This window comes from Sarcophilus harrisii, chromosome 2, assembly GCF_902635505.1.
Source record: "Sarcophilus harrisii chromosome 2, mSarHar1.11, whole genome shotgun sequence".
In the NCBI taxonomy this organism is placed as follows: domain Eukaryota; kingdom Metazoa; phylum Chordata; class Mammalia; order Dasyuromorphia; family Dasyuridae; genus Sarcophilus; species Sarcophilus harrisii.
In genome coordinates this window covers 2,903,170-2,920,837 of record NC_045427.1, presented here as the reverse complement: position 1 = coordinate 2,920,837, position 17,668 = coordinate 2,903,170, and the positions used below count along the sequence as shown (strand labels likewise).

General features: G+C 48.6%; 1 protein-coding gene across 2 annotated transcripts in view; it reads right to left on the bottom strand.

Annotated features, from left to right (window-relative positions):
* Nucleotides 1-17,668, bottom strand: part of WDR35 (WD repeat domain 35) — a 45,972-nt gene that overhangs the window by 13,103 nt on the left and 15,201 nt on the right. For both annotated transcript variants that reach the window (XM_031949594.1, XM_031949593.1), the window contains exons 8-16: nucleotides 17,003-17,148; nucleotides 14,639-14,764; nucleotides 13,018-13,203; nucleotides 11,857-11,917; nucleotides 6,446-6,590; nucleotides 4,837-4,906; nucleotides 3,900-3,953; nucleotides 2,296-2,405; nucleotides 1,603-1,813 (exon numbers count right to left, since the gene is read on the bottom strand). In XM_031949594.1, coding sequence (XP_031805454.1) covers nucleotides 1,603-1,813; nucleotides 2,296-2,405; nucleotides 3,900-3,953; nucleotides 4,837-4,906; nucleotides 6,446-6,590; nucleotides 11,857-11,917; nucleotides 13,018-13,203; nucleotides 14,639-14,764; nucleotides 17,003-17,148 — 1,109 coding nt within the window. The remainder of the gene's footprint in view (nucleotides 1-1,602; nucleotides 1,814-2,295; nucleotides 2,406-3,899; nucleotides 3,954-4,836; nucleotides 4,907-6,445; nucleotides 6,591-11,856; nucleotides 11,918-13,017; nucleotides 13,204-14,638; nucleotides 14,765-17,002; nucleotides 17,149-17,668) is intronic.

Below are 17,668 nucleotides of genomic sequence, written 5' to 3'. Positions count from 1 at the left end.
CCCAGTTTTATTTGGGGTTCTGTGATGGTAAAGGAAACTAGGGAGTAGGAGACAACGTGGGCAAGCCCATGGGAGGGAAGAGCAGAGATGGCAGGCTGGGCTAGAACAAGAACAAGGCGGCTGCAGGAGAGGGAGGAGGACACCTCACACAGGCCTCCGCTTGGGGACAGCACTGGGCCTCCGAGCCACAGCCACATTGGGCCACTCGGTGACCCCCCAGAACCTCCCTCCCAACCGGCTGCTGCAGACATCTCCCAGGCATCCCTGACTCGGAGCAATGGGCCAGGTGAGACTTCTGGAGCAGCAGCAGAAGGGCTGGGAAACCAAGAAAACCCGATCAGCCCCTAGAAGGGGCCAGAGGAGGAACAGGCTAAGCTCAAGAGCAACCAAGGGGATTTCAATGGGAGGTCACAAGCGCTACGTCTTCATCTTTTCCTCAGGAAAACAGAAACACCATTTCCTCAATCCTCAGTGGAAATTTTCCTTGTTAGTCAAAAAAAGCTCAGGACCAAGCACCCCCACCTTGCCTAGTCATTTCTGGAGAAAGTTTCATGTGCAAATCAAGGAAAGACTGAGTCTGGAGGAGCTCTGAGCTCAAAGATTCAAGAACAAGCACTTCATCTGGTGGTCACAGGGCACGGCCCCCCATGAAGATGTGCCTGAAATGTCAACAAGGTGGGGAGGAGGGACACGAGCAGCCAGCGCCCACGGAAAGCCCCCAGCCCCGTCTGTGCCAGCGAGAGTCCAGACAGTGGTCAGGGGACAGGAAACCCCCCTCCCTCCCAAAGTCTGAGGGAGCCAGAGCCTGACCTGAAGCTCATGCCCCAGAAAGCCGCCTTTCTACAAAGCTCCCTGAGAAACACTCTTGTTCCTGAGGAAGGTTTTACCTATCCCTGATTGTGTGTGTGTGTGTTTGTGTGTGTGTGTGTGTGTGTGTGTGTGTGTGTGTGTGTGTCTGAGTGCAAGTGTGAGTGCGAGTCCTCTATTGACCACATCTGAAAAAAGTTTGTCTCAACCTGTCCCAAAGTCCCTCACTTCTCCATCAGTATATTTATTGTAGGTTCTTTTCAGAACTGCTTTCAGAGAAAGTCGAGGATATCTGAAGGAATTAAAAATAGGTGTTGCCCCAGAAAAATAGCACACATGATGATGAGATAAAGGGCAAGAATATCCCAACAAAAGGAAGCCCTGTCGGTGCCATGACTCCATGAGGCCCTGGGGAAGAGTTGAGAAAACACATCCTCCCTTCACTGCCAGGGCAAAGGGCCAGGGATGTGGATGGGTATACCACGTCAGACTCGGTGGTACAGAAAGATTTCTTTTACTGGTGAGAGTTTTTTTTTTTTTTTTTTTTAACCTATGTTATAAGGAAAGACTTACAGGGAAGGGGGGGAAAGGAGGAGGAGGAGGAGGAGGAGGAGGAGAAAATGTCATGAAGTAAATGCCATTTTAAAACAACCCAAAAGCACACACATAAATCACAGGGATATTCTCCATTTATGCTCAGGACCCCACGCCTCGGAGCACCTGGCAACCTCCAGCCAAACAGCAGGAAGGAGTCCAGACTCCAACTCGCTCCCTCCCCCTCTTCCTTATTTTTACCTCAGGATCCAAGTTTCTGAAAACATACATTCTTGTTTTTTCCATCATTGCAAACAAATCCGGATTATCTTTGGCCCATTTCATATCCCAGACATCTTTGCGCTCCAGTTTCAATTGCTCGCCTATCAACTGCTGCCCCGTGCTATCTGTCACTCGAGCGTCCAGGTCAAAGAAAGTAAGAACACCAGAAATATCGATGATGGCGAGACGGCTGAGAATTTGGGAAGGAAGAGAGAACACCGATGGAAAAGTCACCGTTAGCACTTTCAGAAAGCATCAGCTGGCGCTCTTCAGAAAACTCAAGAAAGAAGGCAAAGGAGCTCTGCCATCATTAGTGGTTTTCCCAACACCAATTTTCATAAATCCTACTTTAAAAACTTGGCTACATGTTGTTCAAGGTTCATGATGATTCCATCTATAAAACCAATTTCTTTTAGCGATGGAATCACACACACACAAACCAAGTTATCCTGAAATGTTTATCGCACAAAGTGTGCATCAGAAATGAGAGCTCTGTACCAAATGGAATATGGCCCCACCCTGTACCTCCCCACTAGACCAAACTTGTTTGCCTAATAATGTACCTTGCTATGTGAATACCCAAATTTTAGAAAATGACTCCAATTGCCTTAAGTGAGATAAAGGCTCCTTTCCAAGTCAAACTCGCTTTTGGAAATGGATAAAAACACTCACCTGGAGTTGCAATTCAAAGACAACTGGTAAGCTCGAGACAGAAGGGAGTATTTTTGAATCAAACCAACGTTGGGTAGACTGTATCTCTGAATGGTGCCAGATTCACGACCCTGAAAAATTACAGAGAGACGGGTTGTGTTGACTGATTTGCGGGTCCTGTGGGGTCTTGTCTACACCTTTTCCTGTTTCCATTATTAAAAGCTTCCCCCAAGACAACGTTCTCCAGTGACCCTGGGAGGTCTCATGTAGGGAGTGGTACGAGAGCCCTGTGAAGGCCCAGCCTGGTCCACAGAGGGAGCAGCAGGGGCAGCAGATGCAGACTGGGGGGGGGGGGGGGGGGGGGGGGAGGGGGGGCACGCGGAAGAAGAGGGAGGGGGGGGGGTCTGGGCTGCAGAGGGCTCAACCAGGCAGGTGGCAGACTCTGGACTCCATCTGAGAGGCACCGGGAGTCACGGGAGCTTAGGGAGCAAGGAGGTGACGTGGTCAGGACTAAGCTCGAAGACTCCTTGTTGACTCGTTTGCTGCTGCTATTCATCACTTCAGTCGTGTCTGACTCTGTGACCCCCTTTGGGCTTTTCTTGGAAGAGATGCTGGAAGAGTTTGCCATTTTCTTCTCCTGCTCATTTTACAGAGAAAGAAACTGAGGCAGAGTGAAGTGACCTGCCCAGCACTTTTTTCACTGGTAAACCAGTCACTCGTCACCAATCAGAACTTGGGGTGAAAGTCAAGTCTGTAGCCGGAACCAGCCCAGCCCCCACCTTCAGCCTGTTTCTAGAGCGGGATGAGGGTGGGGTCCTGGGTCCCTGCCCCCTCCCCAGGCGCAGAGGGCCGGGCTGACCGCCGAGCACTTGCCCACTGTCGGAACCCTGAGGTCAGAGAGGGAACTCTGAGCACTTGGCTGGAACCTCGCCAATCGGACGGCGGTGCTCCTGGCGGAGGAGCGGGTGTTGCATTGGCTCCTGCATGACTGCACACTAATTAATGCTCAATGGAACTGGGCGGCACTGCAGGATGAGCACAGACCAGATCCCGAGCTCCCCACTGTCCCACTCGCGACGTCAGTCAGCAAATGGACACCTGGGCCCAAGCGCCTGCTGCCCCTCGACCACACTACTCCGTCACAGGACATCCCAGGCCGGGGCTTCCTAGTACTACCCTGGGTATCTCCACAATGCCCCTTGGCTGCAGGCCCATGGGAGGGGGGAGGTGCCAGAGGCAGACTTCACCCGTCATTCACCACCACACGGGCTCACTGAACCCAGACGAGCGGCTGGGCCACGTCTCCAGGACATCACAGCCGCCCACAGTGGGGAAGTGGGCAGGGAAAACCCTCCTCCCGCTCTCTACGAGCTGCTTCGTGCTCCCCAAGGGGGCAAGTCCCACCACATTCCATCCCCCTAAGAGTCTGCCAGGCCCCCAGACTCAAACTGCTTCTGGTCCCAATGAAGACTGGCAGGACATGTTTTCAAGTTTGGATTTTCCCCGTCTTTCCACGGGTGAGAATTTGTGTAACGCGGAAGAACGGGTTACGGTGCCACGTTTTAGGCTTTTCTTAGTTTTGGTGATTCAAACACTACTCCCAAAAGAAAATGTTCAGCACTTACCACAATCAGTGTCTTATCCGACGCGGTTATAGCACAAATGGGATCCTCGGTGCCCTAAAATCCACAAAATGCTGTTATTGGCTGAGTCGATCACTGAGCATTTATTAGGCAACTGCCGTCCCCAAGGATGAACCAAAGCTAACCCTGCCTTCGGGGAATGTGTCACCTAACGGGGGGACAGGGAAGAGCCAGAGTGGGCCTGGGTGACCTGGGGAAGGATTCAGCTGGGGATGGACGTGTCTAAGACCTTGCTGTGTGGGAAGCTCTAAAGAGCTAACGGGGACGATTTCCGGGGAAAGATGAGAAGGCAGAGGGAAGGGCTGCCATGATAACCTCTATTTCCCTGGAGCTAACAGCCAGAGAAAGCAGTAGTGGGGAGGCTTGGGATCTCCACGGCATCAAGCAGCTAAATGGCGCCACAGGCCAGGAGTCGGGAGGATCTGAGTTCAAGTTCCGCTTCACTTAACTGGCTGTGCAACCCTGGCAAGGTTACTTGGCCTGCCTGTGTCAGTCTCCTCTGTAAAATGGGCACAGTAATAACGCTCGTCTCCCAGGTTGTTGTGAGGATCCAATGAGAGGATGCTTATGAAGTGCTTCCTGTCTGGCACACAGCAGGCACTCTGTAAAGCCTCATTCCCTCCCCTCCCCTCATCCAGGCCCACAGGTGAAATCACTCCAGGAAGCTGTCCACAATGATTTCAGCGCCAGGAGGGCCGGGGAAAGTTGCCTCCGTGGGGTGACCAGAAGGCCTCTAGCTGCCCAGTGCCGGCCGGCTGGGCCACCTTGCTGCAAGAGGCCTCGGGCCTGTGGGTCTGGGGCTGCTGAGGGGGTAGCGGGTCCTGAACTCGGGCCCGGCTCCCTCCATGGCACCCCCAGCTGCCCCCATCACTGCACGACGAGACTTACTTCAAACTGAGTGAGCAGAGCGGTCACCCACCTGCGAGGCCTTGCTGTAGTCCAGAGCTCCATCGACGGCTCCTGAAGGAGCATCATCAACGTGGTAGATCCTGGGGGAACCCACGACACGCTCAGTGTGACGACTAACTTGCACTGAGTGTGACACTGAGTGTGACTGAGTAACACGCGCTGAGTGTGACACATACTGAATCTAACACACACTGAGAATGAGTAACACACACCAAGTAAGCGCCTACTGTGCACCAGGCACAGGGGATCTAACAAGAGGCCGAGCCCTTTCCTGACTCAATCCCTCCCAAGCAGGCAGCTCAGACCCCGAGGGGGCTCGGTCAGAGGGAGGGCGGGCCCTGGGCCAAGGGCTGGCAAAGCTCTGGAGGAGCTGCGACCTGGATAGGACCACAAGGGAGCCTGGGAAGACAGGAAGTGTCCCGGGCTGAGGGGACCTTGGGGAAGGGCCAGGTGTCCGGCATTTTTTTCACCACCTGACAGGAGGCTTGGCAAAAAGGGAGAAAAGAAACAAGCAGGACTCGGGGCCCAGCCTTGGGAGGCAGGCGCAAATATCCCTATTTTACAGCTGAAGACACTGAGGCAGACAGTAATTAAGGGAATCGGTGCCTGAGGCTGGATTCAAACTCGGGATCAGCCTCCTGCCCTCTATTCCCCAACATACGGGAAGTCCCGTTCAAGTGGGAGCCCAGACGTGCGCCACTGACCCGGTTTCTCAGAGCTCGGGCTAACCCCAGGAGCACACCCGGCTGACATGACCCTCGACCTCTCCCCCGTCCACTGATGGACCATCCCAACCAGCAGAGCCGGGCAAAGGAGGAGGAGCCCGCCAGAAGCCGAGCTCCCAGCCGCCAGCCAGCGGTCCTCTCCTTCAGATAGACGATGACAGGCCGGGCGTCCCTGGGAGGGAGATGGCATCTCTGGCTCCAAGTGTTGCCCTTGAAGATATAAAGCTCTGGATTCAAATCCTGCCTCAGGGGCCCGTGGGGTGCGGGGGCGGGAAGGTCTCTGCCCCTGCCTGAGCCAGAGTGTGCCCTCGGTGACAATGACGACAGCAGCTGCAGGGACTATTAGCAGGGCAGAAGAGGCTGCTGGGTAAAGTGCTTTTCCCCGATTGTCTGATGGGGACGGTAAGGAGCCTCCAGCAGCCGCCACCAAGCAGGAAGAAGGGCCGGCCCTCTAACCACTCATGGACAGGCCCACGGGCACGAGCCCCTTGGAGGCCGGACCGTGCGGCCCTCGCACCCCCAGCGCCTCGGCTGCTAGAACAGGTGACATGGGGGAAGGGCCGAGCCACGATTAACTCTTTCTAAAAAACCAATCTCAAGCTTCACCGAGAAAAGCAGCCTCTGCTTTACTTTCCACAGTTTCCTTGAGGTCCCTGTTCGGCACCCCGGCTCTGGGCTGGCCCCTGGCTTGCTGCCAAGGCGCCCAAGCCTGAAGGGGCTGCCAGGGCAGGAGGACCCCAGAGCTGGCCCAGAGAGAGCACGCGCCCCCAGGAGCCCCAGTGCATCATTCTGCAAACCCAGGAAGGAAGGTCCCATGGCCCCCTCAGCCTTTGCTTAGGACCACAACATGAGACGGGGGCGCGCCCGGAGCTCAGCCGGAGTGCCACCACCCACCTTTCTCGCCCTTCTTTTCTGGACCTCGCCACCTGGTTGATTTCCAGGGCCGTCAGCTTCTTGGCCACGCGGTACTGCCACGTGTAGAAAGCTTCTTTGGAAGCGGCGATCACGTGCGTTTTGGTCATGGTGACAAATAACGGCACTGGGATTTAAAGGAAAAATCAAATTAATGACACACATTGATCCAAAGCCCGCGTTCTGTGCGGTTCCTAGAGGCCCGCACTTTAAAATGGCGGCACTAGTGGGAGCACGGCCGTGCTTTCCGCCGTTCATGCTCCCACTGCCCCCACACCGGGGACGACTAACCTTAGCGAGGAGCCAGACCCTCCTGTATCCCCGGAAGCAGGAGCGCACCATCCCCAGCCCGAGAAGAGCATCCCTGGCAGGCGCTGGGACACAGGCGGGCGGTCACATGCAGCGGCAGGTGAATCTCCAGGTAAAAATGAGTCTCCCTCCTTTTCGATAAAGTGCAGGGGCCTCCTATCACCTCCGGGGTCGAGGCCAGAGCCCTCTGCTTGGCGTCCCAAGCGTTCCCCGGCCCAGCATCCCTCGTTCAGGCCCCTCCCTGCAGCTCACAGCATCCCCTCCCTCATGTCACGTCCTTGGAGGACACAGTCCTCCCTGGTCTAGCCAAGCCGGCCTCCCCTGCCGGCTTCTTCACCCCGTGGCCAGACTGTTGCCCGCACCTGCAACTCCCCTTCATCCCCACCTCGAAGGCTCTGGCTTCCTGCAAGCCCCGCCAGAGGGCCACCTCCTACAGGAAGCTTAAGGGACAGTGGGCAATCGCCTCATCCCGATTTCCTTCCAAGGCCTCCCAGGCCCTGGCAGCCGTCTCTGCTGCAGCTTCTGCGCTTTACCACCTGATGATGCGTCAGAAAGGCAGGGAGGGCGGGGGAGGGGGGCCTCCGGGCAAAAGCCCCGGGTTCAAGTCTGCTCCCCGGTGTTTCCTGGGCAAGGTCCAGGCCCTCCTAGGATCTCGGCGCCTGCACCACCAGAGCCCAAAGGTCTCCCCCTCCCCCGTCCTGTGGCCCTGTAGCTGCGGCTCCATCCTGACGAGAACCCCCATTCTCTGCAACCGTCCCATCACGGTCTGCTTCCCCGGCAGGGCCAGACACTGTGCAAACGGGTGCACAAACATGCGCACCTGCAGCCGCCCACGAGCACCCGCTCCCCACAGGGGGCGCCTCCCGGGAAGCCCCAAGGAGCCTCGGCTGGGCCGGCAGCGAAACCGGACGGGCGCTTCCCAGGCCTCGGTGGCCACGGCCTTTGTGAGATTTGGCAAAGAGGCTCAAAAAGGAAGTTTACGGGCTCCACCTGCAACACGACAGTTGTGCCCTCGGCTGCTTCAAGGCTGAGGAAAGACCTTTTTGCGAAAGCTTCCCCTGCCACGCTGCAAAAAGGCCTTGGGACACTGCTGAACACGGGGGAGGCCGGAGAGGCCCAGGAGGCCCAGGGAGGCCGGAGAGGCCTGGGAGGCCAGGGAGGCCGGAGAGGCCCAGGAGGCCCAGGGAGGCCGGAGAGACCCAAGAGAGGTCAGGGAGGCCCAGAGAGGCCCAGGGAGGCTGGGGAGGCCCAGGGAGGTCCGGGAGGCTCAGGGAGGTTGGGTGGGCCCAGCTGGCCCGGGGAGGCTGGGGAGGTCAGGGAGGTCCAGGAGGCCCAGGAGGCCCAGGAGGCCAGGAGAACTTCACCAGCCAATGATCACCTATTCCTGCATTCAAGGACAAAGCATCCAGCACAGGCTGAGCAAACAGCTCCTGAGATTAAGGCTTCACATGCCTTTAATAAGAAAAAGGGAAAAGAAACCCAAGCCCCACAAAGGGAGCAGAGATGAAGCCACCCAGGACACAAAAAGAGCTGTGAGGGCCGATTTCTGTCGGCTGTGGGCTGTGCCTCAGAGCCCTAGCATCACAGACACGGAGGCATGAAATCAGTTGGGGAGCCAGAAGGAAGCAAATGGATTCAGTGGCTATAAAGGCCAGGTCCGACCCCAGGCATTTTACAAACATTATCACATTATTTCCTTACAACCAACCAGGGGAATGGCCTTTGGCAATCTTGTCCCATTTTACAGCTAAGAAAACTGAGGCAGCTGTTTGTAGTGGCTAGAAGCTGGAAAATGAATGGATGCCCATCAATTGGAGAATGGTTGGGTAAATTGTGGTATATGAATATTATGGAATATTATTGTTCTGTAAGAAATGACCAGCAGGACGAATACAGAGAGGCTTGGAGAGACTTACATGAACTGATGCTAAGTGAAATGAACGGAACCAGGAAATCATTATATACGTCAACAACGACACTGTATGAGGATGTGTTCTGATGGAAGTGGATTTCTTCGACAAAAAGAAGATCTAACTCAGTTTCAATGGATCAACGATGGACAGAAGCAGCTACACCCAAAGAAAAAACACTGGGAAATGAATGTAAACTGTTTGCATTTTTGTTTTTCTTCCCGGGTTATTTTTACCTTCTGAAGCCAATTCTCCCTGTGCAACAAGAGAACTGTTTGGATCTGCACACATACATTGTATCTAGGATATACTAGGACATATTCAACATATATAGGACTGCTTGCCATCTAGGGGAGGGGGTGGAGGGTGGGAGGGAAAAATCGGAACAGAAGTGAGTGCAAGGGATAATGTTATAAAAAAATGACCCTGGCATGGGTGCGGTCAATAAAAAGTTACTATAATAAAAAAAAAAAAAAAAGAAAAAAGAAATTAATCCAGCTGAAAAAAGAAAAAAAAAGAAAAAGAAAACTGAGGCAGGCCAAAACAAAGTGCCCTGCCTGGGACCTCACAGCTGGATTTGCACCCAGGCCCTCCAGGTCAGACTGTAGAGGGGCTCTCTTTCATCCAGATGACGGGCTCACTTTAGGGTCTGCCACACTCCCAGAACATCCCTCCTCACCCCAAGGAGTCCCCTGGGGTGCTGGGGGCTCTGGCTGTCTGTCGGGGAGCACTTGGCGAGCCTCCTGTAAGGATGGGAGGAGCCTTTTCCACTCAGCCTCCAGAACAGCCTTCTCCTCCCTCGCTCAATATCCAAACACTGCGGCCTTTCTTGAGCCTGCTAAAACAAGTCAAAGCCGCGGTCTGGGGAGGCCTCATGGGAGTCTGGGGTCCAAACCTCAGCTGGGAGAAGGCGGCCAGATCGCTGCCTTTTCAGTGATGAAAAAAGTCTGCTTGAGACGCTCTGGATTCTGAACTAACACAGAGCATCAGGGGAACTCTGGGAAAGCTCTGCTCGTTTTTGTGAGGGCCGGAAATGTTTTAATTAAACAGAACTATTTACAGCTAGGCCATTAAAAATAAAGGGCCAGATTCTTTCTCCAGCTTGGGGGATCCTGGCCCGCTCCCAGCCTGCCTCCCAAATGCACGTCCAGGACTCAAAAAGGGCCCCTCCCACAGCGACAGAGATCCCAGGGTCACCCAGGGCGAGAAGAAAGGCCCAGAGACGTCCAGAAGCACTTGTGGCGACAGCAACGGACGAGCCGCGGCGTGTGAGGGGGACAGAATGCGCAGCAGCCTCAGAACGAGACACCAGAGAAGGCGGGACACATGGAAGGACATTCATGAACCGAGGCAAAGTGAGGTAAACACAAACAACAGAAGCAGGACCCACGGCGGGCGGAGTGACCCAAAATGCCAGTGCCCGAGGTGCCAGGGGACGGGCTGAGAATGCGTCTGCAGCAAAGAGGGAAGGACCACGGGGACAGAACGGGGCCTGGAAAGTCAAGCGCTTCCTGGGCCGCTTCTTCCTTCTGCTAAACTTCTCTCTCCCCTTAATAAAAAGGTCATCAAAACCACTTGGCGCGGGCTAAGAAACAGCGTGGGGATTAGGGGAGTGGGTTAGATCCACATGGCACAATAATCAAGGTCGACAGCAATCCAGTATCTGAGAAAACCCAAACTCCGGCTCCTGGGACAAGAACTCACTATTTGGCAAAAATCGCTGGGAAAACTGGAAAAGCGGAAAAACTCGGCATAGCCCCACTTCTCACGCCCCATGCTGAAATCAGGTCAGAATGGGCACGTGATTAACGCTGCTACCACAAGCAAACTAGGGGAGCAAGGGATCGTTTGCCTATCAGGTCTGTGGAGAAGGGAGGAATTTCTGACCAAAGAAATGCAAAACGGACAACTTTGACGACATTAAATTGAAAAGGTTTTGCACAAACAAGATTAAAAGGGAAGCAGAAAAATGGGGGGGAGGGGAATTTTATAGCCAGTGTTTCTGATAAAGGCCTCATTTTTAAAATATATAGAGAACTATGTCAAATTTATTGGAATAGAAGTCATTCCCCAAGTGATAAATGGTCAGAGAATTTTGAGATGATGAAATTAAAGTTATCTATAGTCATATAAAAATGCTTTAAATCACTATTGATCAGAGAAATGCAAATTAAAACAACTTTGAGGTAGTGCTACACACCTCTCAGACTGGCTAAGATGACAGAAAAAGATAATAATAAATGTTGGAGGGGATGTGGGAAAACTGGAACACTGATGCATTGTTGGTGGAATTATGAATATATCCAGCCATTCTGGAGAGCAGTCTGGAGCTATGCCCAAAGGGCTGTCAGACTGTGCACGCTCTTTGACCCAGCAATGCCATTTACTTGTATATGACTCCAAAAAAAATCATAAAAGAGGGAGAAGGACCCACATAGGCAAAACTGTTTTGTGGTGGCAAAGAATTAGAAAATTGGACAATGAGTAGATGCCCATCCGTTGGGGAATGGCTGAATAAGTTCTGGGATATGAAAATGATGGAATATTATTGTTCTATGAAAAATGCTGAACAAGCTAATCAACTTAGAAAGGCCTGGTAAATCTTTCCAGTTGATGCTGAGCAAAACAAGCAGAAATAGAAATGCATCGTACACAGCAACGGCAAGATTGTGTGGCAATCAACTATGATCAACTATGAAAGACTTGTTTCTTCTCAGCAGATGAGTGATCCAAGGCAATCCCAACGAACTTTGAATAGAAAACACTGAGAGAGCAAACTAATGAGGACTGAATGTAAATCCACACATGCTATGGTCATTTTGTTTTTCTTTTTCTTTTGTGTTTTTTTTCCCTCTAGTTTTTCTCTTTTGTTCTGATTTTTCTCTTCCAACATGATTCATAAAGAAATGTATTTTTAAATGAATATACATGTATAGCCAGAAAAAATGAAACTGTTTTTTTTTTTAAGGATGCAAGGTGGAAGTGGAAAATGTATGTGATGGAAAAACAAAATATTTCTAAGATAAAAGTGAACATGGAAACTAGAGGAACGATCAAGCTGGATGACATGTTTCAGAAAACACTTCTCTCTCATCATATTATTATAAAATTCAAAATTAGAATTACAACCAAGTATTTCATCTGCGTAAAGATTAGGTTATAACATTTGCTTACCAATTTCAATGTATTTGGGATCCAAGGGAGTGCCGATCGAGTTGCAAAGAACCAACACAAACTGTCGGAAAAGAAAACAGTATTAGACCATCTATGTGTCTGCGGTTCAAGAAACATATGGTCTCAGTTTTATAAAACACATAAAATGTTTATCTTCTTTTTAATTATGATCAAATGAGAAAATGGGACCAACTTTAAAGCAACATGTAAATCACTGAAGAAATGGTTCAGTTAACCTAGAAATGATGTAATCCCCGGTGAATATTAAAATGACTGAATCACTACTCCCCAAGAAACATTAAAATGACTGAATCATTCACTAGGGCCACCCAGCAAGAAAGCCAAGAGTCAAGGGGGATAAGCAATTGGTGTTATTTTATTTCGGAGGAGGAAGCTTCCCAGTTGGTCCCTGTCCTTGCTTGAAGAGGGCTCTGAATCATTCTTTAGCTTTTAATTTTAAAGCAAGACTTAACATAAACTGATACTCTCTCCCGTATTATGTACAAACAGATATATTTGACCTTCTCATCTTTTATCACCATTTAAGGTAAACAAATATATATTTTTTTACTTTCTCCTATCTACACACTGATGTTTCCAAAGGCACAATTTGTTCTTCCATTGCTTAAAAAAGTTTTGTTGTTGTCACAAAGTCTCCTTCCCACACCAAACTTAAGACTCGGGTAAAATAATTTCTAGGCCGACAAAGCCGCTGTTTACTTCTGTATTTTCATCTCCAATTTTAGATCCTCTTGAAAATGCACAAAGGTGTTATTTCTATCCCATGTCACTATGATGCAGTTACCAGCCCAACTCACAGGAGAATCCTTTTGCCAGCTGAGCTGACGACCACCCGTCCCTGAACTGAACTCACACCTGACATCCCGAGATCTCGTCTGCTAAAGGAACTTCAGCCCAGAAAAGGATCTTGGTAGTTCTAATTTATTTCAGAAGCTAAAGGCTTGAGGATGAGGAGCCTAACCCCTAGTATGCACAGCAGGAAAGACATCCGGGACAGCTGGCAGCCCACAGACCCCGGAAAGCAGGGAGAGAATGGATGCCAACACTTTGTGTCTGCCGGCGCCAGGGGGACAAGCATGGCCCCAACCTACAGAATGGACCTTTGAGTCCAAGATGTCAGGTTTTGGAGAAAACTCTTACCTGGGGTTGATTTTCATCAGACTTAGTTGCCAAAATGCAGAAGTCACCACAGGTCGTGATGGACATCAGGCTTTTTACGTATTTCACGTATTTCTCATTGTTCTTTGTATCCCAAAAAACCACACAGTACTCGGGGCGATCCGGCCTGGTGTACGCATAAACCACCGTGTTGGAACAAAAGCCCCACTGCAAAGATGGAAAACAAACTGATAAGAGGAGCAGGAGCCACAGCAGCTGCTCTGGCTGTCCCTCTGGTGGAGGCTTTGTTTTGCCTTGGCCCTCTTCAAGAACTGATGAGCAATTCAGGTTTCCAGCCCTTCTCTCAAAAAAAAAAAAAATTACTGGAAAGAAGTTATTTTGTTAACATAAATATGGAGGAAATTCTGAGATGAAAAGCTAGAAAATACTAATTAAATAAAAATGTTTTTGTTAAATTCCCAATTTTTTATTTGTTGGAGAGAATTTTCTTTTTTTTTTTAATAGCCTTTTATTTACAGGTTATATGTATGGGTAACTTTACAGCATTGACAATTGCCAAACCTCTTGTTCCAATTTTTCCCCTCCATCCCCCCACCTCCTCCCCCCAGATGGCAGGATGACTAGTAGATGTTAAATATATTAAAATATAAATTAGATACACAATAAATATACATGAGCAAACCGTTATTTTGCTGTACAAAAAGAATCAGACTCTGAAATATTATACCATTAGCCTGTGAAGGAAATCCAAAATGCAGGTGGGTAAGAATATAGGGATTGGGAATTCAAAGGAAACACTCCAGTTTTCTGAATAATTACAGGAATAAAGTTCTCTCCCTTTGCATAGTCCTAGAAATGCTGGCCAAAATAAAGTGAAGGCACAAATGTAGATAAAGAGGGGACAACATGATGCTTTACAGAAAACCCTAGGGAATAAGAAACAAAACCAAGAAATTTTCAAAGGCAGCAGGAGAATTCATTAATGGCTTCGGTAACATAGGTAACAAAACAAAATCACAAAGAAGGGACTGTTGTACACGACCTTCTGAACTCATGAGACTAACAAGATGGAAGAATCTTAGTATCACCCTTTCGTTTCCCATGTGAGCTTCTTACTGCAAACACTATCAGCTGACGGAGCTGCAGCAAGTAGAATAACCAGACAGGCCAGGGCCAACACTCTCAAAAGCGGACCCCAAAGCTTTGGATTTGGCCTTATCGATCATCGCTCCCCAAGTCTCTCTCCTGCATCCTCCTCCCACGTCCCTTTGCAGAGAAGAGCCTAGTCCAGTGGGACTCCAGCAAGCTCTGGCACAAGCCCACCGAGTCTCCAGTCTGCTATGAGAGCATGAGCCTGTTGGCTAAGTTCATCAGCTAGTTGGCTGCTAACTGAGGAAGTCATCTGATCCCAGCAGTCCAATAACACCATCTCCTAGGGTGTCAAAGGTTTTCGCACTCACCTAAGTAGCCCCAGAGAACCTTATTCAAATTAGGGCTTGAGAACAAGTATCCTGAGACTCATCCTCAAACCTTTGCTGGTTAGTTTCAAAAATTAAACGTGCTCTGAATAAATAGAGAAATACTCTGAGCTGTGACAAAACCTATTTATAAAGTTCTCATGATACCCGTTCTTTGGACTCACCTTGTAATCAGGTCTGATATTTGCAAAATAGATAAAAGAATCAACAGCAAGACCAATCTTTAATCCACCTCCTTCCCAAGACAGTGCAGACATCTGCTTTCCAGGAACCTTCAATGTTCGCAAATGCTAAAAAATAAAAATAAAAGTGATTTTTTAAAAACTCACAAATATTTTAGACCAGTGGTCCTCAAACTTTTGTTCTCAATATCTTTATCCTATTAAAAATGATTGAGGATCTGTCCAAAGAGTTTTTGTTTATGTGGTTAATAGTTATAGATATTGATCACATTAAAAATAAAAACTAATTATGAATTTGTAGACTCTCTGAAAGGATTTCAGAGATTCCCAGGATGCTCTGGACCAGACTTTGAGAACCACTGTTTTAGACTGTAAGTACCAATCACCCCAAATATAAATTCTGTATTTGGAAATTTTAAAAATTGTTTTAAAAATGTTACAATTGGTTTACTAAGATTTTTCTTAAGAAAAAATACTTGTGTCAAAACAGGAAAAGTGAACAAAGGGAAAGAGGGAACAAATTCATGATCCACCACTCTATGAACTAGTCAAGTCATTAGAGAAAGCAATTGGGAGCCATGCTCAACAGGTCCCTGAAGTAACCCTTCAACCACAATCTCATCTCAACTGGTTAAAGAAAGTTAGAGCGCACGCATGCACACGCGCGCGCGCACACACACACACACACACACACACACACACACACACTTACACAGAATTTCATCAAAATGAAATAGGAGGAGAAGAGGAGATGGTAGAAGGGCAATTGGAGGGAGGACAGATCAAGGCAGGGATTAGTCCTAAGCCGAACTCCAACTCTAACCATGGATAAAAGCATTCTAGCTCCCTCTGTGGTGACAAAGAATTGGGAACTGATGGGGATGCCCGTGGTGTGGAAGGGCTAAACAAGTCATGACACATAAACGTGAAATTGTGAAGTAGAGGGTTTCAGAGAAACCTGGAAGGACCTGATGCAGACAGAAGATGCAAAACCATTTTTACCACACAACATGGCTCAGGCAAACAACTTTGAACGAATTAACTCTAATCTGTTTAATGACCAAGCATGGTTCCAGAGGACTCGCCTCTGCGTAGAGAAGGTGAAGGACTCAAACTGCTTTCTTGGACATACCCAAGGTGAAACTATGTTTTGATGTGACTAGATCTGTTTATAAGAGGTTTTGTGTTTCTTTTTGTTCTCAATTGGAGAAAGGGGAAGGAGATGGATTTTTGCTAATTGAAAAAAATATAATACAATAGAAGATAAATAACAAATTTCTTATATAAGAGAAAGTAAGCTGTATAAAATAAAGTTTGCAATCCTCTTTTTCTAATCTCTTCTATATGGAAATGCTCATTTATTTTGTTAATTTCAGAGTTTTAAAAATTGAGAGCTAGATTCAAAGTCCTCGATATTGGTTCCAATTCAAACTATACCCTACACGTTCAAAAGACCTTCTTTAATTTGCCCTCATCTGGCCTAGAAAGACAACTGAAATAAAGCACAACACGGCAGCCATCTGGGTGTACAGCTGGGAAATGTCGATAACAACAGGCCACCGCAACAGCTGATGCACAGCACCAAGGGGTGACCGATCGCTCTCGATGAGTCCCCATTTCACAGAGGAGTAAGCGGATCAACAGTGTCTGAGGCCCCCTTAAATCCAGGTCATCCAGTCATGACTCTAAGCCAGGTAATCTCCCCACTTCCAAAAGCTACTTAACGAGTTAGTCCATGTTCATCCAAAAGATCATTTGCCAAGAGTTGCTTTTCCCAATGTCAGTCAGATTTTAAAATCAGATCAACACTAATTTAACATTGTCTTTAGTATTACTCATCCCTTTATTAAGACTATCAGAGAGAGAAGGATGAGAAAAGAGAAAAACCTTGACTGTGGAATCAGAAGACCAACATTCGGTGCCTGTCTGTCATTCAAGTCTCCTCACCTATAAAATGGGGTGGATCTTCCATGTCACAATGGAATCCAAATCTAACTCAATATATCCAATTCACAAGTGCTTGTAACCTACAAAGCAGTGTGGCGCAGGGAACAGGGTCCTGCCATCTCCTGTCAAGAAGCCCCAGCACAAATTCGATCTGTGACCCAAGCCAGTGGTGGAACATCTGGCAAATCAGTCCTCCAGGTGCTCCCACACAAGGAGTTCAATCTGCTGACCATCACAGAATCTTCACGCATTGTGTATCTACTTAAGCTTTTGCCATCAGTCCCAACAAAACACCCCCAAAACAAAAACAAGGGACGTGCATCTTTGCCAATCTTTTCTCCCACTTTCCTCAGTATGCCTTTGAAAGCTTAAAAAGAAATGAGTGAAAATTAATTTTACCTCTCCAAATGGAGTATAGAACTGCACCATGTTGATGTCTTTGTCCTGAGAGATGGCCTTCTGGGAGCCGGCCACAGCCAAGACACTCCCGGTGTGATTCCACTGGATACTGACAACATTCATGCCGGTATCAATCAAAACAGGGTCTAGACAGAAGAAAAAATTGAAAAACAGCATGCAAAGAATTAGAGCTGCAAGATCCTCAGAACCCATCTATTTTTTCATCTGAAAACTGCCTATTCATATTCCTTGACCACAAACTTTGATTTAGTTCTCTATCTTTCCCAAATATAAAAATTATATTTATCAGAGATACTTGCTATAAAACTTTTTCCCAGTTTTCTGCCTTCCTAATCTTGGTTGCATTGCTTTTATTTGTGCAAAAACTTTTTAATTTGATATAATCAACATTCTCCATTTTACATTTCATAATCTCCCTCTCTTGTTTGGTCCTAAACACTTCCCTTATTCATAGATGTGACAGGTAAACAATTCCATCCTCCCCTAATTTGCTTCTGGTAGCACCTTTATGTCTAAATCATGAACCCATTTCGACCTTCTCTATGCATGTAGTATGAGATGCTGGTCTATACCCAATGTCTGCCATGCTGTTTTCCAGTTTTCTCAGAAGTTTTTATCAACTAGTGAGCTCTTGTAAAAGCTTAG